Source organism: Electrophorus electricus, chromosome 23 (genome assembly GCF_041902795.1).
Source record: "Electrophorus electricus isolate QZ-2024a chromosome 23, ASM4190279v1, whole genome shotgun sequence".
In the NCBI taxonomy this organism is placed as follows: Eukaryota; Metazoa; Chordata; class Actinopteri; order Gymnotiformes; family Gymnotidae; genus Electrophorus; species Electrophorus electricus.
In genome coordinates, this window is record NC_137519.1 from 7,362,501 (window position 1) to 7,387,500 (window position 25,000).

The window sequence follows — 25,000 nt, forward strand, 5'->3', positions numbered from 1 at the left end:
CTCTTTTTCATGTTAGTGTTGGTGTGTTTAAGGGCTTTGTGTCATTTGGTTGTGGACTGTGTAGCTGCGCTGTTAAAGGCCAGAGGTCGTGATGTAGTGCAGGCTGGTGCTCTCTCGGCACAGTCGAAATGATTTATTCCTTTTAAACTGCACACTTTTCAAACAAGCATGCATGCACAACACATACAATGATTCACCTGTTCTCTCTTCCTCGTGCGCACACACACACACACACACACACACACAGACACAGACACACACACACATGCATATCTTCAAAGTAAACAAAAAATTCAGGTGCAGTTCTGCACGACCGTCTTCAAGGACGCAGACGGAGGACAAAACAGTTTCTCATAAGGATAGTGCAGCGTCACTGCTACTTACTAAACAAAGTCCTAACATTCAAAATGCAAATGCAAAAATACATCTACAAGCCCCGTGTGAGTCTACAGCCATGTGCTGTAGTAGGGGCCCGGCGCTAGGCTCAATGTAGCCTCAGGTTGATCCCCGTGCCTCCTAAATGTGAGCACCTCTGCCTTTGTCCTGGTCCCTGCTACCCACAGCCTAATCCCAATTCCATATGTTACCATGGCCACAAGAAGCTTAATGTGGGGGGGTTGGTCTGAGGTCTGAGGGCTGTCCAATCAGCTACAGTGATGGCTCGAAATAGAAAGATGCAATTTATTATCAGCATTCAGATAACAGCCTGAGACTAGAGCTCGTATTGTGTAGCACCGTCTTCTGCGTCGGAGGCTGATGTGCCTGCAGATTACACTGGACGTAAGACAGTTAATAAGAAATGAATTTACAACAGCTTTAACTACGGCAAGAGGGGAGATGTGGAAATCCAGTTTAAAAGATCGGATGCTGGTCTGCCGAGACAGAATAAAGCGTTTATGTTATGAGTCATGTAAAATGAAAGTGCGCTGACGGACCTATACTGGATGTGTGTACAGATACTAGAAACAAGATATATTCTGAGAGTTGGACTGCATCAAAGCCAACCTGAATGTCATTTACCTGTACAAGCAGATGTGGCAGAGGTGACAGAGGTGGCAGAGGTGACAGATGTGGCAGAGGTGACATATGTGACATATGTGGCAGAGGTGACAGATGTGGCAGAGGTGACGGTGGTTTCAGTTAGCCAGAAAAAATGAACATTTCTCTGCTTTATGGTTCCTGTAATTTTTTGGTTTGGATCAAAGCGCATTTTAGTTCAGATAGAAGGTTAACTCAGCAAGGGGATGAAGCGTGTAACATTACATTTTTTCCATCAGCCTCTGAAGAAAGGGAGGGAGAGAGAGAGAAAAGAAGGAGAGAAAGAGAGTGCTCTGAAAGAAGAGTTCCTATTAATGAAGTGGCCTAATGAGGCTTTCAGAAGAAGAACCCCTTTACCTCAGAGGTTAATAAGTTATTACCATATAATTATGCATACATATAATATATGATTGTCTCAGTTTTACAGCCACTGGTGGGCTAACATGGCCCTGCTGCAGCCGCTCAGAGAGAGTTCAGCGAATTGCAAGAGCGGGCATCTCCCATGGAGACAGAAGAAGCTCTAGCCATCATTCCATATCATCCAGTCAGATCACAGCTTCCCACGCGGGAGGCGTGGCTATCACTGGCCCTCTGCCTTATTTCAATCAAGGGGCTCAGCTCAGATCATCACACAATCAATAACTGATTCATATATAATTAAGGATTAGCAAATGTCTAGTTTAATGGGTGATTGCTCACACCTAAACAGGTAGCTGCACTGGGAGGTGAGTTCTTGGCACCATTCAAGAGTGCGGATAAAACTACAAAACCAGAAAGTTTCCAATGAAATCTAGCAGTGGAACCCAGGATATAAGATAACTTTAAACCTAACATTAGGATTTGAGATTACCTGTCATGGTTGGCTCCTCTCTAGTGTCCCTGTCACCAAGGCAACCCTGTCTTGTGTCTTTGTTTGTTTCCTGGTTTCTTTTCCGCATGCATTCTTGTTTTGGTTCCATTCCATAGTTTCCTTTTCTCCGCCCCTCATTAGTTTCACCTGTTTCTTGTTTCCTGCTCGTTAGTACATGTATTTAAACCCTGTGTTTGTTCGGTCTCTTCACTGGTTGTCGCCCTAGCCTATGTTGTTTGTCGTTTATTCGCACTGTTGGGCATTAGCCCTGTTGTTTTCTTTATCTGTATTGTTTAGTCCTTTTCTCTGTAGCCTGTTTTCAGTTGTTTGCCTGTTCTTTTGTTTTTTTTCTGTTTGTACTGTAGCCTGTATCCCCTCTCTTCGAGTTGGCTCATTGACCCTGGACTGTCTATATCTTCCTGATACTGGGTTTGCCCATAATAAATCTCACTTTTCTGAACGTATGCATTTGTCTATCACTCGCTCCATGTTACACTACCCATTCAACTGTAGCATAGGGACTTTAGGATACACATCCCATATGCTGTTGGCCAACTTAACATTCAGAGAGATGTTTAGTAAGATGATGTTTGCTCATGCAAACTCACTCTCTGATCCAACCATCTTGCAAAATCTTTTTTGTCCTCTTTTACTTGCAGTAGCTCACACTGACACCATACTGTAGCAGTAAAACAGTAGACCCAAGTCTGAACATTTTATTCTCTCAGTGTTACTGGCCACATGGCAGAACAGAACAGGTATGGAGCAGAGACAGCACACAGACAGACAGAGCAGTCAGGGAGACAGATACAGAGACAGAGATAGAGACAGAGCACAGGCTGAGATCAAGATAGAGCAGAGAGGGAGACACATACAGGCACAGAGCGGAGACTGAGACAGACCAGAGAAATAGACAGAGCAGAGACAGGCAGAGACCAAAACAAAGTAAATGTTGACCATAATTATTTTAAGTGTTTAAGTGTATCTAATCTTTTACCCATACTTTCAGTCTGATTACTCAACATCTGGGCCAGAAGGATGAGGGGAGGGGGTTCTCCCGAGTAGATGGATGTGACTGAGTCATGCATGGATAGAAGGACTCACACTTATATAGAAGGAAGACACACTGAAATGCACATGGATTCATTCCGTATTACATACATACGAGTAAATCATTATCTGAACACAAAGGGTTCAGAGGCTGGATGGACTGTTTATTCCGTTTTGCCATTTTAGCTGCTTTTCTAGATCTAGTTCAACATGACACCATTTGTTCCCAAGAACAAACCTGAGAGTTCAGCTTGGTAAATGAAAGGACATACAGACAGGTTACTGAACACAGTCTGAGAGGACATACAGACAAAATACTGAGCACAGTCTGAGAGGACATACAGAGAGATTACTAAACACAGTCCGAGAGGACATACAGACATTTCTGAACACAGGCTGAAGGATTACTCTACCGGTCAGCTCCAACTGCTGCATGACACAGAGCTTCAGCAGAGACTCTGGCAGGCAGCTTGAGCAGAGAGAGGTGATCCTGACTCGCACCTCATCTGTGCAAATCATGCAGGCGTTGTGAGAGATGAACAGTGCTTCACCGTGGGGACAGGAGTAGCACAATCACAAGGTTTACAATCACCGCTCAATGTTACTCTCTCTATACCTGTCTCCCTCTCTCTATCTTGCATACACACACAAACACGTGCACACAAACACTCACACACATACACGAAAACGTCACTATGTGTCTCTGTGCAAAATCCTTATGCACTTTCGAATCTGCCAAATCTGTCAATGGTTCTTAATGCCTTATAGCTCCCTAGATAATTAATTTAGTGTGTTAAGTGATGCAGGGGTGTGTTAAGTGATGGGGGGGCGTGTTAAGTGAGGCAGGGTCATGTTAAGTGATACGGGGGCGTGTTAAGTGAAGCAGGATCACGTTAAGTGTGGCAGGGGCGTTTTAAGTAAGGCAGGGTCATGTTAAATGAGACAGGGGCGTGTTAAGTGAAGCAGGGTCATGTTAAGTGTCGCAGGGGCGTTTTAAGTGAGGCAGGGTCATGTTAAATGAGACGGGGGCGTGTTAAGTGAGGTGGGTGGGTGTGTTTAATTTAAGGCGGGGTTGTGCTTTGGCACAGGCCTTTGGTAGCAACTCCTCTGTACAGTACTCCTCATTATGAGCAGGCACAGGAGAACTCTAAAGCCCCATGATTCATGGGGAAGCATTCCAGTAACCCTTCCTTCTTACGGCACTGCTCAGAGCGTGACACACACACACACACACACACACACACACTCACACACACACACACACACACACACACACACACACACACACACACACACACACACACACACACACACAAACACACACACAGAGAGAGAGAGAGAGAGAGAGAGAGAGAGAGAGAGAGAGAGAGAGAGAGAGAGGTTGAAATAGAGAGTAAGGAAGAAGACCCAACAGGCCTCCCACAGCCAATGGATTACACAGCAAACACACATCCACACAAGCAGATACAAGTGCACTCTAATCTTCCCAAAAGAGTGCCAGCACTCTAAGTGTAAAGCTCCCATTAACAGCCAGCACTCTCAGCTAACTCAGATAACACTGAGCTAACTCACTCTCAGCTAATTATCAGCTAACACACATCTAACTCATAATAACATTCAGCTAGCACTATAAAAATGCAACTAAGTTTTTTGAATTACTGAAACAATGAATTGTTAATTACTTTGCATCAACGCAAAAATACATGTAGGACAATTTCCCTTTGTATTGTGTCATCAAGAATATTTACAGTCTCTCGCCCTTACACTGGTATGCCTGGGCATACGAGGCTTCTAAAAGGTAAGAGCCAAACGCATTTAAAGGCCTAGTCAAACTAACACAGGTCAACTCTTGTGGCATTCTTGTGTTTTGGCTGTACCAGCATTTTCAGTTTTCTGTTTTCCAGACCTTCCCCATCCACAACAGAACACAAAAACGACGGGAAAGGTGAACGGAGAGCATCCGCAGTGTGTGACCTGTGGGGTCTGTGTCACTGCCGCCACAGGACTCTGTAGTCATGTGCAACGCAGCTGCCCACATGGTGAAGTGGTGAGAAGATTGTGAGGGAAAAAAAGACAGACAGCTTGTCTGGTTTAATGATCACGAGGCATTTCACTATTACACATTCACTTAGAGCAGTTAAGGTATTTATTTATTTACTTAAAATAACAAGAATGTATGTATTTAAACTAAAAAAGGTGGGTCATTCATACTGCTTAACCAAACACCAAGATCTCTGTATTTTGAAGAGTGAAACTGACAAGTTTTATTTCAAGGTTTAATTCCTGCAGTTGGTAAGGTCACTGAAATAAATAGTTAAATAAATGCACACATATAATTGAAAACTACAATACTTTATTAATTTATCTATGCATTTCTTTCATTATTTAATTACATATTTAATCATTTTTAAACACTTTTAATTTTACTATTATTTATTAATTGTCGAATGATGCTGTATATATAGATATTTATTTAATTTAACCCCCCCCCTAAAAAAAAACAAAAAACCTCCATAGTTGAGCAGCTAAACATGAAATTAAAATACCTACTTCAGTAATCAGCATGACAACGGGTTCCACCATTGTGGAACTCTGGAAGTCACATGACAACCTTATGTAAGTGTTTTCTAAAATGTATGTTTTCCTTTATCCACACACCACCACCAGAGCTGCATTTTTAGAATTGCCCACTTTGATATACTTTCATTTGTGGGAAATGGCATTTTAGAGAGGATGAATGAGCAAAACAGATGTCTTTTTTTAAAGACCAGTGTTAGTGTGGACTAGGCCAAAATGTATTAGATTAATTATTAGATTGAGATGCATGTATGGAAATGACAATATTATTCTTTTTGGCTTTAGATTGAGGTTAATCCCTAACCTTATCTAGCTAATTGGATATTTTCAAATGTAGCATTCTAGCTAGCTCAGGGCCAGCACTCACCCATCGAGTGAGAAAATTCTAGAGTTAAATATTTATCAAGTAGACACATGTTTAATCTTGCATTGTTTGTTAGCTACCTTGAGACAAATCGAACACATTAGTCGCCAAGGATACCTCTATTTTCCATTTTTGAGTCCAATTAACCAATTATATTTACATTTCTGTAACCTGTCGTGCAACCTCGTGTAAATTATTTATCCAGTCAAAAAAAATTTTTTTAACGGCCTTGTGTTCATGCCGACTGTGTGTCCACAGAACACCAGAGCCAATCATTACTGGAAATCATTATTTAATTTATAGCACATTATTGCAGTGAAGTAGCTCAGTGTTTGAGGAGAGTGTTCATTAAATATCTCCTTAAATTTGCAGTTACCATTTTATGGATTTATTTTATGCATTTCAATGCTGTGTAATGCAGATTATTTTGTAACTTCTCATACTATGACTACCTCACTGAAGACGTTGTCATGGTGCCGCCCTCTACTAACGGCTATCGGCACCTGATAGCAGTTATGCATGTGGAGTTGTGTTTACGTTGTTATGTTAATTGTCACTGGTTCTTGTTTATGCTAGTCCACTCCTCCCTCAGGTGAGTGTGTTGTCCGTCAGTAGCCAAACGACCTGGGGGTTTTTATTACGTTTTTGTCTTATTTAAGCCCCGTTTAGTTTCATGACCATTTTCGGTCATTGAATTCATGTTGGAAACTCGCGATTGCTTCTCTTTCTTTGTCTGCACGTTTTACGCTCATAATGGATGCTGTTGTGCAACCATCCTAAAAGTAGGGACGTTCTGCTCACCTTAAATAAAGCACCCAGCAATGGGGAAAGTTTGTATCAAAGAAGGGGATTTCCATAAAATTATTTTATAAAGTTTGTTTTTGTTTATCAGTATTTTTAATTCCTTTTAAACCCATTCATAATTTTTGCTTTTATGTTTTGCTTCAGTTAATTTATGATGGTTTAGTTTAATCTCTGATCAAAGTAGCCTCAACTGAGAGGTTGACTGTGCTATGTCATATGTACAGTGAGGTGACTGATAGGTTGACTGTGCTATGTCATGTGTACAGTGAGGAGACTAGCTATACATCGCTCTTTTTTAACCAACAACCCAAATGCACTGAATTTGCTCTCAGGTTCTGCACAGTGTGTGTGTGTGTGTGTGTGTGTGCGTGTGTGTGTGGATGTGTGTGTGAGTGTGTGTGAGATGTTCAGAACTTTGCTGACAGCCCCAATGAGGAGTGCCATTGCTCTGCTGCGTTAACATAGCTTCTGTGTGTGTGTGTGTGTGTGTGCATGTGTGTGTGTGAGACTTTTTGAAAAGACCCAATGAGGAGTGCTATTACGCTTCTCTGTTAACGTAGCCTGTGTGTGTGTGTCTGTGTGTGTGTGTGTGTGTGTGTGTGTGTGTGTGTGTGTTTGTGTGTATGCGTGATGGAATATCCAGGTGCGTGGCTACGTACCGTAACACACAGGAGTAATGGCCGATGTCCTGAAGCTCTGCTGGCCTGAACCAGATGGAGTCCTCCTCTTTGCTCATCCTGACGCCGTCGAAGGAGATGGGCTCCTCAAAGTCTCCGTGTCCTGCACTTTTGTACCACATCAGGCTGAGGCCAGCACCTTGTGCGTGGCTGTAGTTAGCACGGATATATCCATAAAACAACGCACACTTAATCCGCACTGGCTCCCCAAGAAGCACTTTGTATTTCAAGTAGTCCACCGACCAGTCCGTGCAGCCGTCCACTGTAAATCAAAGAAAGAAGAGAATATCAGAGTTGTAAAGTCGTACTAACCATGTAATAACAATCCCAGAGGACCCCCTCCATCTCCTGCCCCTTCAAACTGTTTAATATTGAGCTGATAATTGAATGTTTAGAATCTAAAAACATTAGTTAATTTAGTTAATCAACATATTTAAAAACCTTGAGGGCCAGGCATGTTAAAGAGAATAACAGCACGTTTTAATTACCTTTCATGGTAAAAGATCATACAGAAATTACACTGTAATTTAGGCTTTTACAGAAGTGTTTCAAGTTAAAAAGCACAGCAGAATTCAGAGGCAGATTCACCCAATGAGTGTCAACATTCAGGACCAAACAAAACAGCAAAGCAGCGGGATGGAGACGCAGACAATGGAGACTAACAGGCTCATCTCAGACTGTGTGTGCATGTTTAAGTATATGCATGTGTTTGAGTAAATGGCTGTGTGCGTGCGTGCGTGTGTGTGTGTGTGTGTGTGTGTGTGTGTGTGTGTGTGTGTGTGCGAGAGCGAGTGTGTACGTGTGTGTGTGTGTGTGTGTATGGATGGATGGAGAGAAACAAACAAAGAGATAGATAGATAGATAGATAGATAGATAGATAGATAGATAGATAGATAGATAGATAGATAGATAGATAGATAGATAGATAGATAGATAGATAGATAGATAGATAGATAGATAGTGTGAAAGAAATAGATTAAAGAAATATGGAGAGAGAGAGAAACAGCATGAGAAAGAGACCAACAGAGACAGAGAGAGTAGGAAGAGACAGACAATATGCATGAGAAAGGCCATTAGAAAGGAGACACAAACAGTGAGCCCAGTGAGAGAGTTTGAGAAAGCAAGAGACAGCGAGAGAGAGAGAGAGAGGGAGAGAGAGAGGGAGGGAGAGAGAGAGGGAGAGAGAGAGAGAGAGAGTGTGAAATATGGAGAATGCCTGGAATAAGAAGAAAAGTACCAGTCTGGCTAGATGACCTAAGAAACGGAGGAAAGGACATGCCCAACCCAGACAGTGAAAGATCAGGTATATGACAGCCCAGAGCACCAATCCAAACACACCGAGCCACTAGCCACTGCCCCTTCTCGTTAGACTCCTGCATTTTCGTTCCACTAAGCAGAACTCTGTGGCTCTATCCCTTTGGTGTGCACTCAGGCCCAGGAGCACAGGAGTGCAGGAGCGCAGAGGTAAAGAGGAGAGACCGAACCAGCCTTTCAGATATTCAGATCAGTGTTTTCATACAATAGCAATGTGCCACACAGTTTGTCCTATATGAGTTCATCTAAGTCTGCGCAGACCCATTATTTCCACCATTGGCTTGCAGCTGTGGGGATCGTCACATCCCATCAACCTTCGGAAGCAGTACTTAAGCCCCTCCCACTTCCTGCTCTATTTCCTGTGGACTGCTGCGCACTGCCCTGGTGTCTAATGACAGTGTCGACAGTGATAACACACTCACTCTTGGTTCTCCTGTCTCCCTCACTGCCAAGCTCCTCGCTCGGCCTCCCGTCACCCCACCCCTCCTTCCACTCCCCAACCTCCATCACTCGTTCCACTTCCCAAAGCCCATTCCTCGGTCTACTCCCCAACTTCCATCACTCGCTCCACTTCCCAACCTCCATCACTCGTTCCACTTCCCAACGCCCATTCCTCGGTCTACTCCCCAACTTCCATCACTCGCTCCACTTCCCAACCTCCATCACTCATTCCACTTCCCAACCCCCATTCCTCGGTCTACTCCCCAACCTCCATCCCTCACTCCCCTCCTCAACCTCCATTTCTCCCTCTGCCTCCCCATCCCCCCACTCCCTCAGCCCTCAATCTCCCACTCTGTCTCCCTCAGACACCTTTCTCCACCTCACCTAACCCCTTATTCTTCACGCCGCCTCTACTCCCCAAACTCTCCATCCCTCGCCTCACCTCCCCCAACCCTCATCCCTCGTTCCACTACTCACCAGAGCAGCTGGCGAGACCAGATGCAGAAAGCTCAACAGGCTGGGCTAATTCTGTCTCCCCGAATGTTTTATTTACAAAAGAAACATCTCAGCAGCTAATTAACAAAAGGGAAAGCATGTCTCATTATTCATCTCTGCTACTTTCAGTAGAGTCAATCAAACTGATTTATTTATGCAGAGGTTTTTGTATTTTTTTTTTTTTTTTGGTATTTTCTGTTTTAATTGTAGTGAGGAGGTTTCAAATTGGGAAAACCCATTCAGACACTTTAAATATGAAGTACTACTGGGTCAGTGTATCGCAGCATGCTCCTCTGCTGAAGTGATCTATCCCAGCATGCTCTGGCTCTAACAACACCTATTTAGACCACACGAAGAGCTTATTAGTCAGGTAATAAGTTGTGGCAGGGAAGGTGGGAGCATATTACAATTCTATTCAAATGAAATATATATTTCGAGTTGTTTCTGGTTTTTAGTGTTTTCTGTATTAATTGTAGGTAGGAGTTTTCAGAGAGAACACACACTCACAATGAAGCACTACAAAGTGTCGCGAGTCTTTTGACAGCAGAGTCATCACTCACTGCTGTCTTAGAGACGTGAGTCTTTAGACAATGGAGCAACCTGTACATTAGTTCATAAAGCACAAGACATCATCCACAACCATTAGCACAACAAAATCATTTAGAAGCTCCTGGTCCACAACCAGAAACGGCAGTATTCTCCACAAAGGTGGTTTACAAAAATGGGCCAACCATCATCAAAGAGAGAAGCCAAGAGGTAGGAACTGCCTTGTTACCTTTGAATTAGATTTAAAGCCACCAAACCCGAGAAATCCCACTGTGAATCTGTCAATGTGCAACTGAAAATAAAACTAAGAGCCGCCCTGACAGTGCAGCTGGGTGCAGTAATGACATTTTCAAACAGAACTGAGAAGAAGAACTTATTAAAGTGTTACACATCTCTGTTGCCATGGCAATGGTGGTAGTGGGTGTGGTTTCTGCGGTGGTGTTGTATGTGGGTGGATAACTGCTAATCAGACTGTGGCTAATTAAGACATGTTTCATGCACATTGCAGTAATAACTTCAAAGTGTTTTTGCAATCTGTAACTGAACCAAGCAGTGGCTCAGATGGATAAAACATAAATATCTTCTTTAATTATGGGCAGTGTCTTGTCTGTGTGGCATGGCAGGTTGCCCACTGTGCCAGCTCTGTCCATGGCACTACTCATGCCCAATGTCAGACCCATCAAGGTACGCACAATAGCTAGAGATTATGCCTCATCAGAACATCAGGGCTGTGTGCAGGTCTGTGTGCAGGTCTGTGTGCAGGGCAGGGTGGTGTGGATGCTGGCTGGGAGGGTCTGTGTGCAGGGCAGGGTGGTCTGGGTTCAGGGTAGGTGGTTTGGGATTAGGACGGTGCGATCTGTGCGTGGTTCTGAATGCAGGTTGGAATGGTCCCGTTCTAACACACCACATGAAGAGCTTATTAACCAAGTAAAGTTGAGGCAAATAAAGTAGGAGCATATTACAAATATATTAAAATAAAATAATCACTTATATGCTTTTTAAAGTTATTGTTTCATTTAATTTCAGATTATTGCTATATAAAATCCCAAAATGTAACATTTTGGATAATTTTGTTAGAGGCCTTTGACCATTTGGGCTCTTGGTCCTGATGGTGCCATTTAAAGTGTGGAATCAAAGTTATCAAAACATCCTGCGGGTGAGCAATTGATTTTTCATCTGTGATGGTGAAAATGTCAGCGATTTAATTGAGTAGTTAAAGCACAGAAAGGGGAGTGAGAGAAAGAGAGAGAGAGAGAGAGAGAGAGAGGGAGGGAGAAAAGGAGAAAAAAAGAATATAAAATGTAAAGATGGTAGAGGTAATGGTGAGGGTGGGGTGGTGTTAGTGGTAGTGGTAACAGCGAGGGTGGGGTGGTGTTAGTGGTAGTGGTAACAGCGAGGGTGGGGTGGTGTTAGTGGTAGTGGTAATAGTGAGGGTGGGGTGGTGTTAGTGGTAGTGGTAATAGTGAGGGTGGGGTGGTGTTAGTGGTAGTGGTAATAGTGAGGGTGGGGTGGTGTTAGTGGTAGTGGTAATAGTGAGGGTGGGGTGGTGGTAGTGGTAACAGTGAGGGTGGGGTGGTGTTAGTGGTAGTGGTAATAGTGAGGGTGGGGTGGTGTTAGTGGTAGTGGTAATAGTGAGGGTGGGGTGGTGGTAGTGGTAACAGTGAGGGTGGGGTGGTGTTAGTGGTAATAGTGAGGGTGGGGTGGTGTTAGTGGTAATAGTGAGGGTGGGTAGTGTTAGTGGTAAGAGTGAGGGTGGGTGGTGTTAGTGGTAATAGTGAAGGTGGGGTGGTGTTGGTGGTAGTGGTAACAGTGAGGGTGGGGTGGTGTTGGTGGTAGTGGTAATAGTGAGGGTGGGGTGGTGTTAGTGGTACTAGTGAGGGTGGTGTTGGTGGTAGTGGTAATAGTGAGGGTGGGGTGGTGTTAGTGTTAATAGTGAGGGTGGGGTGGTGTTAGTGGTAATAGTGAGGGTGGTGTTGGTGGTAGTGGTAATAGTGAGGGTGGGGTGGTGTTAGTGGTAATAGTGAGGGTGGTGTTGGTGGTAGTGGTAATAGTGAGGGTGGGGTGGTGTTAGTGGTACTAGTGAGGGTGGTGTTGGTGGTAGTGGTAATAGTGGGGGTGGGGTGGTGTTAGTGTTAATAGTGAGGGTGGGGTGGTGTTAGTGGTAATAGTGAGGGTGGTGTTGGTGGTAGTGGTAATAGTGGGGGTGGGGTGGTGTTAGTGTTAATAGTGAGGGTGGTGTTGGTGGTAGTGGTAATAGTGAGGGTGGGGTGGTTTTAGTGGTAATAGTGAGGGTGGTGTTGGTGGTAGTGGTAATAGTGAGGGTGGGGTGGTGTTAGTGGTAATAGTGAGGGTGGTGTTGGTGGTAGTGGTAATAGTGAGGGTGGTGTTGGTGGTAATGGTGTTAATGAGCTTGGGGTTGATGATGGTGGGGGGGTTAGATCAGTATATAAATATTTATTCCTGAGAAAATTGATTCATTTGGACGACTTTCATGAGGATGTTTTAACACAGTTACAGAAATTGAGATTATGAAGTTCTTGCCATTTTGCTCATGTCTGCTCATAATTATTACAGCTGCTCAGAACTCATATTCTGAGTGCTGAAGCTTACCATTCATTTCACGTCCATTTTAATGCCAGAGAAAACTGTATAATCTTGCTAGTAGCACATAAATACGTAGCCAAGCTTGATTAAACACAATTAACATCCCCCCCTCCCCAACATGAGTTCTGAAGTGTTCCACGCATGTAGGGGGCGTGGCCCATGCTGCCTGCTTATGCAGAGATATGCATGGTGGATGACTCTGATTGGAGGAATTGCATTGTCACAGTAGTCTCTGGCAACAGATGATAAGTATGTGCTGATTTATGTTTGCCCTTTCTCACTGATCCAAGTTTAGCTACAGTTCCCTCAGAGAACAGGATCTGTAGTGGAGAATCTATTCCCATATGAGCTCTGAGCAGCAGACCAACATATGAACCGTTAAACAGAGTTATTTCCCAGAAGACAACAGCATAATCAGACCAACATTGGAACAATGAGGTTGACCAGCTCTCTGCATGGTAATGCAAAACATGTGAAACCATGCAGTGGATAGACAGATGAAGAGAAAGACAGAAAGAGTGCACAACTGAGCAAGGTGGCGAAAGTTAGCATACGTCATGTGTGTGTGTGTGTGTGTGTGTGTGTGCATGTGAATGCAGAGGGGAGGAAGGAAGAAAGGAGGGACAGAGAGAGAAAGGAAGAGGGAGAGAGAGAGAGAGGGAGGGACCGTAATGGAGAGAATTGTGTCTGCCATTGTGTGGACTCATGCCTGATGGGTCAGAGAGGAGAGACTTGTCTGACCCTGGAGCCACCCAGCATGATAATGCTCCTCTATTACACTTCAACACTGCAATAAATACATGGCTGGCAGGCAGAGGGGCCGACACACACACACACACACACACACACACACACACACCACATCCCAAATCACAGTGCATTATCACTAACACTACTTTAACACCCAGGCAAATTTTCAGAAAAAATTACCCCTTTAGAAACTGTGTGATTGTGTATGTGTGGTGTGTGTACATTGTCACTGAAAGAAATTAGCTCTGTGATGGAAGCTAATCTAGCCCATTTCTTAGAGAACGATGTCACTTAGAATCATAAAACACACAAACACACACAGTCTCTATAAATACTATTTTTTTGGGGGGGAGAAACTGCTGAGTGAGGTTTGCCAATCTCAGTTTACTTCATATGTGTGTGTGTGTGTGTGTGTGTGCTTGCATTTGCATGTGTGTTGTGTCAGCTTTAAAGATTTCAGCCAATTTTAGTTGTTCACCTGTGCATGTGCATGATGCAAAGCATTGTAATTATTCTTAATAACCCCTCACTGAAGTGGCAGTTGCATTAGAACTCCTAAAAACAGGGCACTGCTTGAATCCTGATCCTGATCCAGATCAGTATGAAATGCTAGTGCTGCATATGCTTGTGATTCTCAAGCCCAAGAGCCCTGATCCAGGTACGGTAGCAGATGTGATCATGATGAGTGCATTTCATTACCTTCAGTTCAAATGCATGTAGCCCCTCCTCCCACTTGTTATCTCCATGGAGATAAAACCCATGCCCAATTTCACCCAACCCTGGCTTTCTCCATCTTTAAATATCCACCTCTCTATCTTCCCCATAACCCCCTCCTTTCACTCTTTCTCTCTCTCTCTTTCGTTCGCTATATTTGTGTGCGACAGCAATCATTTATATGCAAATGTGTGAAAAATTATTGTTATTTCCCCATCCAAATAAACATCGCCACCAGTCCCTTTTGGCTTCTGTCTCTGTATCCCAGTGATTAGAATCTAGCCCTCTTCTCCCAAACAGTATAGAAAAGAGATGATTATCTGATTATGTACATTGAGTTCATTACTGCACTTGTTCTATCTGTACTCACATCGCCTTTACCATTCAATGCTTCCTCATGTGTTCTAGTCTTCCATGTCTCTGTCTCTCTCTCTCTCTCTCTCTCTCTCTCTCTCTCTCTCTCTCTCTCTCTCTCTCTTTTCATGCAGCTAGGAATATTAATGGCCATTTCACAGAGAAAAGTTCTGATTCCTCTCCATACTGAACCACTGGCAGGACTGTCGGGCATCTTTGCACAGGTCCACACACATAGAAATGCAGTCTAATGTCCCAACAGGCTCAGTGCAGCTTGCGAAGAACGTTACCCACGGAGAACCCCAGTTACTGTCCAAAATGAAGTTGTCTAAAGGGAAGCTGTCTAAAGTTATTTTTTCTGTTTGAGGGACATAAAAGCAAATGTTAGCTGTCTAAAAAAGGTCCAAACACCGAACCTCATTTAGAGGAGCTCTAAAAATTAAGTTTGAAAATAGAGTTTGTAAGAGCTTGAGAAAAGTCAGAGGCGTGCAGATTTAAAGGGTCAGAGATGGGCAGGGTCAAAGATGAGGAGCCTATGAAGAGCTCAGTGTGATGGGACAGGCATGTCCACTAAATGCTGTCTGCCCTCAGACTGAGGCGTCTGTCAGCGCATAGAACTCAATAACCTTCTCCTTCCACTGCATCTGCCTCTCCGCCCCCAGCCACAGAGTGTATTAAAGGGAATTAGTCAGAAACAGATAGTGTGTTTGTGTGTGTTATACTGTGTTTAGATTAGAAGGCGGAGTTATATTATAGCTCTCTAAAGGGCTTTAACATATGTGATGTATAATGTCCCTGTTCAATCTGAAGTTAGACTGCAGAGTTGAATCATCATATCAGTTTGTTCACGAATTAACAGTCAGTCAGACCACTAAATATCATCTAATAGTGTACCTATGTGTAGCCATATGGCATAAGAATATGTTCCCCGTGTGTTCCCCTGTAAGGGCATTAAAAGTGTTCCTTCTGGCCTTTCTTCTGAAAGCAGGCTGAAGGCAGCTGGGGCTGTTTGACTGACTACAGACGCAGAGGCAGTAAACATGGTAGAGCTGAGTTAAGCTCCTCGCCCTGAGCATCTGTAGACGGGTTAAGGCCCGCCCCAGGGGAAGTGAGGTGAGGGTTTTTGTGCGCTGATGCTGCATTTTATTCTTGTGAATCGCAAAAGAGTGAGAGTAAAGAGAGTGAAGTGTGTGGCTGTCACTGCACCGGCTGTCACAGCGCCGTCTGCCTGCAGGGAAGCTCTTGGAGCCAATCGAACAGCAGCATCTGCAGTGGGAGCAGGGAGAGGCACCTGGAGCCAATCAAATAGCAGTAACTGCAGTGGGAGCAGGGAGATGCACCTGAAGCCAATCAGACAGCAGCGTCTGCAGCAGGAGCCGGGGGGCGAGGCACCTGGAGCCAATCAGACAGCGGTGTCTGCAGTGTGAGCAGGGCGAGGCACTTGGTGGTGGGCACAACGGAAGGGAGTCTCACACACACACACACACACACACACACACACACACACACACACACACACACACACACACACACACACACACACACACACACACACCTTTCTACAACATTAGCATTCCTATCTCTGACTACTAACTAGCAGACTCCTGCTTCTAAATACACCCTGAACCGCTAGTTTTATCACACCTTAATCTGCAACACACATACACAAACCCAAACACGCACACACACACACACACACACACACACACACACACACACACACACAATGGCATGTAGGCATGATGGGTCTCAGTGGATTGGAATATGAGTGTCTAACTGTTAGAAGACATTACTGTCAGTCAGTGCAACTCTGCTACCTCCTGACCACTGATTAGAGCAGCAATTCAATTACAGAGCAGAGAGATGGAATACTGTCTGCTTACTCAGTGTGACAGTAAGCACGCACACACACAGGAAGGAGGATCAGGAGTTGAGGAAATGGGCTCACACTCAAAGTAAGCAACCTTTGGCAAAAATGTGGCAAATTTGGTTAAATTTTGTTAAGGTACTTGACTTGTAATCAGAAAGTTGCTGGTTCAAGCCCTGCCACTGATGGACCCCTGAGCAACCCTCAATTGCCCCAGCTGTGTCAATTGTAAGTTGCTTTGGATAAAAGCATCAGCTAAATGTAAATAATTTAATACAGTCTATTGATAAGTTGCCCTAATTTAGAATAACAATTATTGCAGAGTAAACCATGGTTAAATATTTGCATGCTACCAATCCAGAACTGCAACAAATATCAAGAAGTCCATGTAACTTAAAGATGTGCATTTCATTTAGACATCACTAAAAACAACATTATCCAGATTTCAGGCACACTGACAAATTTTTGGCTATTAAATAAATGTGTCACCAAAGTTCTTAATCTAACTAGCAGAACACAAGAACAAACCATCAGGTTCATGAAATGACACACGTGATGGTGCTTACTGTAACCATAAACACAGCAACTAAAGAGAAAACACTTAAACACTGAGATGAGTAAAGCCGGAGGATTCAGGCGGTGAATGATCTCATGTGAAGTGAAGCAGAAGTGAAGGAATCATTCAGCATGCTTCTCCTACAGCAGAGGCAGGAGGACATCTCGCCATCGCTGTTTCCTCCGGAGACATCAAAACACCCATCATCCATGATCGCTATCTTCCTCATCAGTCAACTCAGGCAAAGGCTTGACTGATGAAGGTTGGAACAGAATCAAATTAAAGAGTCATCTTCAGCGCTCTCTATCTATGATCACACATGCACAAAAACTAAAAAAAAAAAAAAACATTACAACCTAGACACCGCCTCCCAGACACACACACATACAACCATTCATTTAAACACCGATGCTCACACATGTCCACGCACACACGCACACACACATATACCACCTAAACATGGAAATTAATTCTTAAAGCAATCAAGTACTAAGGCTTTCAAACAACAGCAAAATATCTATGTAGAATGCAGTAGGTCTACACACCAGGTCTGCTCTGGCTACAGGTTCCAAAACATACTACCATCATCATAGTTTTCAGAAATAATCACAAAAATGATTTGTATACAATGTCAGGACCTTGCAGTTCATCAGTATGTTGAAAAATCTACCTAGTGATGAAAAAGAAAAAATAAATGATGAAAGAAAATTGTAATTATGTTGTTAGTAGTTACTGGCATTTGCTTATACATAATTCATGTACTGTGCTTTTTCACACATTTGATGAAGAGTAGAAAGTAGAAGGAGAGAAGCCCAAGCAGCTCTCATTAACCAAGTGAGCAAATACACACAACCATGACCTGATCTGTCATTAGGGTTGGATATCATGTGGGTTGTTTTTTTTATACTGGTACTAAAACCTTTCAAAATAGTGCCAATGCCTAAACACATCTTTGCTAATAAATTGCATCTAGAGTAAAAAGTCATGTAAATTTGATTTTTCACCAAACTATCCCTTTAGAAGCACCGGAATGAGGCACCAAAATCTTGGTAGATACTGACCACATAGAAACCGACACCATAGTGGTACAGGATTTCAGCACACAACCCTATCTGTATTCAGGAGGCCAACACAGCAAGCCCCATGAGTCTGAGTATCATTTGTCTTGGTCCCATGTGTCTGGGCCCCATGTGTCTGGGCCCCATGTGTCTGAGCCCCATGTGTTTGGGCCCTATGTGTCTCAGCCCTGTGTGTCTGGGCCTCATGTGTCTGGGCCACATTTGTCTGGGCCCCATGTGATTCAGCCTTGTTTGTCTGGGACCCATTTGTCTGGGTCCCATTTAACTCAGCCCCATATGTCTGGGCCCCATGTGTCTGAGCCACACTGCTATTGCAGCTGGTGTACCATTGGATGTGAAGCAAGAATTCAGATAGCCAGACAAAGAAAGGGTTACATTAGTGTTCATCACACACACACACACACACACACACACACACACACACACACACACACACACCTAGTGTATCAGCATACAACACCTCTTCCTTCTTATCAATACTTATATCTAGTCAACTAACTTTCTTCTTTAGGAGAAAAGCATGCAAAAGAGGTAGAAAGAAAATTATCAAAGATGTTTCATCCTGGGAGAATAAACAGATATGTGGCTATTATGTAAGCCTTTTGCTAAGCGGACAAATTAGAACTGTGAATGTGACTCATTTTTTCTGATATGTATTACTGGACTGATATAGCAATGCACTATAAATAGAAAAAAAACCCATCAGAAGCCTTACAAGAGGTCAAAACCCAATGAACTGATAATGCAATAATTCTTTATTGTTGTTCTCGAGGAGAAGAGTGGACTCCCTGCAGTGCCAAGAGACAGGAAAGTGATGAATCTGTTTGTGAACTTGCTGGAATAGCTCTCATTTACCAAGTGCTTGCAAAGCAAGGCCATCCCATAATAACAAAAGCGTGTGCTGCTCAGAAACCACATCTCTTGACAACAGTTCCAACAGAGCAGGTGTGACATATATTCCCACTGCATCAATGTTCTGTTTATTTTTGACCTAGAAGTTATAAATAATTTATTTATTCATGTAATATCACAGAACATAGTCATGCACACCTTCTGGAAGTTTGATCAAACACTGGGATTTGTAGTCTGATGGAGCACAGGTCTATAGTGGGCTGTTAGTTTACTGTTCTCAGATGGAGCACAGGTCTATAGTGGGCTGTTAGTTTGATGTCGTCAGATGGAGCACAGGTCTATAATTGGCTATTAGTTTGATGTAGTCTGATAGAGCACAGGTCTATAGTGGGCTGTTAGTTTGATGTAGTCAGATGGAGCACAGGTCTATATTTGGCAGTTAGTGTGATGTAGTCAGATGGAGCACAGGTCTATAGTGGGCAGTTAGTTTGATGTAGTCTGATGGAACACAGGTCTATAGTGGGCTGTTAGTTTGAGGTACTTTGATGGAATACAGCTCTATAGTTGGCTGTTAAAATCAAGACCTGTGACCTACTTCTTCTGAGTAATTTATTATCTAAACCAAGGTCTTTTATGGTGCATAGGTAAGGTTGAGGGTTAAAAGGGCACAGGGACGTGGGTGAGGTCAGAGCTGGATGTAGGATGCAGGAGAGTGATCCAGGGTCAAGGCAGGGGAGTGACCCGAGGCCACGCCAATAGCATTCACACAAGGATCAGTAAAATGTACCTCCCTATATGGAACACACACCTCCCACATGGAACATGCACCTCTCACACAAAATGTGCACCTCCCAAACTGAATGTGCACCACCTACATTCCATATGGAATTCCCATATGGAATACTGTGGAGAAATGCACCACCCCAATCTGGCCAAAGCTACATAACTTTCTACAACTGTCAAAAACACATGAAGGTCAATGTGGTACCCTTGACCAGTCAGAGGGGTTTATAATGGGATCTTTATAATGACTACCAATTGGATTCAAATTACTACAAACCGGTTATAGAAAATGGATTTCCCAGCTGTGAAAGAAAGAATGTCACTGAAAGACTCACTCTCTGAGCAAAAGGAACATTCTTGATGAAACTGGTGAGCAGAGAAACATTCAGTAACATTTTTCTGCAGATCCCCACTAGAAGAGATGTCTTTGGTGAGAGAGACAATGTCCTATAGACTTTGAAATGTCTTTAGTAACATGAAATGTTAAATGTTAATGTTTATATAAGGGTATGGAAGAAAAGAGATGCGTTCCTAGGGGAGAGATTGAGAGAGAGAGAGAAAGAGAGAGAGAGAGAGTATGAAAATCTGTGTGTGTTGGAGAGCTCTAGGTCTGATGTTGGCATAGCTGTCAAACTCTTAATCTCTCTTTGTGGGTCTAAAGCTGAGAAATGTCATCTCTCTCTGTTTCTCTCTCTCTCTCCCTTATACACACAGTGTTTACCCTCCCAGAAGGAACAAACATCTCTCATTCAGTGGCTTATTATCATTTCAGCTGGTGATCAGGAACAGGATAATTAATATCACCGAAATCCAACAAAAATACATGGGAAACGAAATCCCTGTTTCTACAGTACCATTGCTACTCTGGAAACTAGTTATTACATTAAAATTTGCATTTTAGATGGGTATTTTTAGCAATCAAAAGTGAAAGGAACCTAGTGTTTGAATAAAGAACCAAAGGTTATTTATTATTTTAGTTGTAAAAACGGTTTTTTTTTAATGGCCCATAAATGCCTCATCAGTTAAGTCATGATATATAATGACAGGCGTATTTAATAAATAACACGTACATTCCACAGCGTCATATTTTATAGAACAAACGATGTAAACTGAAGTTAACAGATGAACCGCATACGTGAACATTTATACTTCGTAGCTAAATTTCCCTTTCTATAACAAACTATTTCAGCTGATGTACAATATCTGGAATGTCATTGAGGACAAGCTAACGTGAGCTCGACCGACACATCACAGTAAAATGAGGAAAACACTACGGGGTGTTACTGTAACCATTACCATCACAGCTTTGTCGTTAACTCTTGTGACAAATCAAAGCGAAAATAAATAAATAAATAAATAAATAAATAAATAGATAACGCAGGGATAATTATCTACCTGTCAAGCAGAAATGTGGCTAACTCTCTATCGGTTTTGAAACCTTTCTGACCCCGCAACTCTTTCCACCTCTGAAAAGCCGCTCCGGTGTTTATTATTGTTTCATCTTGCTTGCTTTCCTTCATTTGTCATATTCTGTTCGCTTGTCTTTGTTGTGTAAACTGTTGCTGCCGTTAATGGTGCTTGTTTAACCGCGTCGTTTCGCAACGCTCCTGAAACCGCTCACCAGGGAGAGCGCGTGAACGGATGAGGGCGTGCGCGTGCACAAACAGCGCGCGACACTTCGCCACACACTCCTGCCTCTGATTGGTTGTTCTGATTCGGGCGCTTTAGGTCATTGCAGATGGCATCGGGAGGACTAGGTGTAACCAGAACAGCCTGATTTTGTTTTCAGTTTACCTGTCTCATGTACCTCTGTCAGGACATAGTGACAAATTTAGTATATATGGTTTACCTCCTGCTGCTTTAAGAACTAGCAATGGACAATGTCATGTTACCATTATTATCAATGGATGTCACTTAGCGTTATTACACAATCCAGTTACATCTTCTTCACTTCTACTACTTGATACATATTTTGTATATGTAAAGTATACATACTTTATTGTATTACCTTGTATATATACACTGTATTATACTGGCCAATATATCGCAATATTATATTGTATTAAATTTGTTTATAATATGTACTCTGACTATGGAAGTTCATCTGTAGGTCTGAACCCTGAGTGACGTGACTGTGACCAGCCACAGAAGTCTGATGTGAGGGGGTGGGGAAAATGCGCAAAGTGAGGAGAGAACTTGGGCAGAGAAGAGGAAAAGAAGAGGAATGATCAGAGACAGATAGAGGAAGGATAGAAACAGTGCACTGAGGGACATAAGACATCCATGTGCATGGGACATCCATGTGGAGGGAAAACTATTCCTGTGAAGGACGAAAAATCCAGGTGGGGGTGGCACAAAACATGGAGAGAAAGAAAGATTTGCATGAATAGAAGATAATTTACACAGATACAGAGGACAGTCATGATTAGATGATGTGTAAGAAACAGGTGAGAAAGTGTGAGAAAGGGAGAGAGAGAGCAAGAGATAGAAAGAGAACTGAAAATGAAGGAAAAGGAAAGAACAAAAGTAGAGCTGGAGAAGTGCATGCTAATCCAGTGGTGCAGTGTGCCATAGTAATCCAGTGGTGCAGTGTGTCATATTAATCCAGTGGTGCAGTGGCATATTAATCCAGTGGTGTCATATTAATCCAGTGGTGCAGTGTGCCATATTAATCCAGTGGTGCAGTGTGCCATATTAATCCAGTGGTGCAGTGTGCCATATTAATCTAGTGGTGCAATGTGTCATATTAATCCAGTGGTGCAGTATGTCATGCCACAGTCAGCCGAGGTCAGGCTGGATTATCTGATCTGAGCATGGCTGCAGAGACAGTGTGGCGATTAGCCCATGATTTCTACGTTACAGCTAGGCACTCTACACAGCCTTGTGCAGCAAAGCACAACCCTACACAGCCTTGTGCAGCATAGCGCAACTCTACACAGCCTTGTGCAGCATAGCGCAACTCTACACAGCCCTGTGCAGCATAGCGCAACCTTACACAGCCCTGTGCAGCATAGCACAACCCTACACAGCACTGTGCAGCATAGCACAACCCTACACAGTCTTGTGCATCATAGCACAACCCTACACAGCCCTGCCAGGCTACAGAGCACTAACAAATGATCCCCTTTCTGATAAATACGATGAGAGAGAGAGAGAACTAGATAGATAGATAGATAGATAGATAGATAGATAGATAGATAGATAGATAGATAGATAGATAGATAGATAGATAGATAGATAGATAGATAGATAGAGGGGGAGAAAGAGAAAGAGGGAGAGAGAGAGAGAGAGAGAGAGAGAGAGAGTGTAGGAGGCAGCTGCAAACATGAATGCTGATTAGATATAGGGTGTGCAGTGATGATACAACACTTCTTGCTTATTCCCTACTCCCTGCTCCCTACACCCTGTTGCCTATTCCCTACTCCCTGCTCCCTACACCCTGTTGCCTATTCCCTACTTCCTGCTCCCTACACCCTGTTGCCTATTCCCTACTCCCTGCTCCCTACACCCTGTTGCCCATTCCCTACTCCCTGCTCCCTACACCCTGTTGCCTATTCCCTACTCCCTGCTCCCTACACCCTGTTGCCTATTCCCTACTCCCTGCTCCCTACACCCTGTTGCCTATTCCCTACTCTCTGCTCCCTACACCCTGTTGCCTATTCCCTACTCCCTGCTCCCTACACCCTGTTGCCCATTCCCTACTCCCTGCTCCCTACACCCTGTTGCCTATTCCCTACTCCCTGCTCCCTACACCCTGTTGCCTATTCCCTACTCCCTGCTCCCTACACCCTGTTGCCTATTCCCTACTCCCTGCTCCCTACACCCTGTTGCCTATTCCCTACTCCCTGCTCCCTACACCCTGTTGCCTATTCCCTACTCCCTGCTCCCTACACCCTGTTGCCTATTCCCTACTCCCTGCTCCCTACAACCTGTTGCCAATTCCCTACTCCCTGCTCCCTACAACCTGTTGCCTATTCCCTACTCCCTGCTCCCTACACCCTGTTGCCTATTCCCTACTCCCTGCTCCCTACACCTGTTGCCTATTCCCTACTCCCTGCTCCCTACTCCCTACTGCCCACTCCCTGCTCCCTGCTCCTTGCTCGACTGCTGAAGCAGGCCGTGTCTTTGTGAAGACTGCATGGGGTTAAGTGGGGCCCACAGCTCTGAAAGCCTGCAGGGATCTCTAGCATCAGGTCCCTGGCTGGGTGGTAAACAGCGTGTGCAGTTAACGGTGCATTTTAGGGCTGACGGTTAGATTAGACACTATCGCTTTTAATCAGGTTAGGCTAATATGCAGACATGCTATAAATACCATATGAAACAAGGTAACACACAAACACACACACACAGACACACACACACACACACACACACACACACACACACACACACACACACACACACACACACACAAGCAATAGCCTTGCTATTAGACCCTTGTATCACCCACACAGTACAGATACAGAGTCATGATATTGTCATCAGGCTCCAATCGTTCTCACACAATCTCACACACACGCTATGTGTTTCTCATTCCTCTACTCCCCCTAACAGGTAGAATACCCTGCCTGGACACTTCCTGCAGTTCTGTCAGAGCAAGTGATATGTGCACTTCTCCAGCACATGGCCTGATTAATCTCTCACATTGATCTGATCCTAATGGAGGCTATAAAAATTTAGATTAAGGCTTGTCACAGGCCCATATAAATCCATCATAACGCCTCTCCACTGCAAGAGAATGTTTACCTCTGTGCTCTATCTAAAGGCTTACACGCAGAGTAAACAATAAACAGAGAGCGCTAATACCTTCCCGCAGTGCCAGCTGTGGTCATCTTGCTTAGAAGTAATACGTAATTATAAGTAATTATAAGTGATTTCCTGTAAGGCTTACAAGTGAATTATGTAGGAGGGCTAATACTAGGAACTATCCACCTGCCTAAAGAGGACATTTTGTCCTCGTTGGACGGGATGCCATGCTAAAGCCCAGCAATATCTGTAGCAGGCCTGCGCTTGGCCTTTATCTGTAGCAGATCTGTGCTGGACAGGTAGCACAGAGCATAATAACTCTCACACGCACGCACGCGCACAGTGTGTATAATCATTTTGTGCACTTTTATCCCAATAACTTGCGCTTTTAATCTACCCATAGTATTTCCCTCTCAGATAATTAACTGACACTTTCATCTTCATTTTAAATGGCAGGTTCATTAACTGATTTTGTGGCCCCTTTCAAAAGAAAAAGAGAGGCTACTGTGATGTTTTGCTTAATGAATATAACCTAATAA

General features: G+C 43.6%; 1 protein-coding gene across 4 annotated transcripts in view; it reads right to left on the reverse strand.

Annotated features, from left to right (window-relative positions):
- il1rapl1b (interleukin 1 receptor accessory protein-like 1b) overlaps positions 1–25,000 on the reverse strand; it is a 294,511-nt gene that overhangs the window by 153,187 nt on the left and 116,324 nt on the right. For all 4 annotated transcript variants that reach the window (XM_027011408.3, XM_027011407.3, XM_035520914.2 and 1 more), the window contains exon 3: positions 7,343–7,622. In XM_027011408.3, the coding sequence (XP_026867209.2) occupies positions 7,343–7,622 (280 nt within the window). The remainder of the gene's footprint in view (positions 1–7,342; positions 7,623–25,000) is intronic.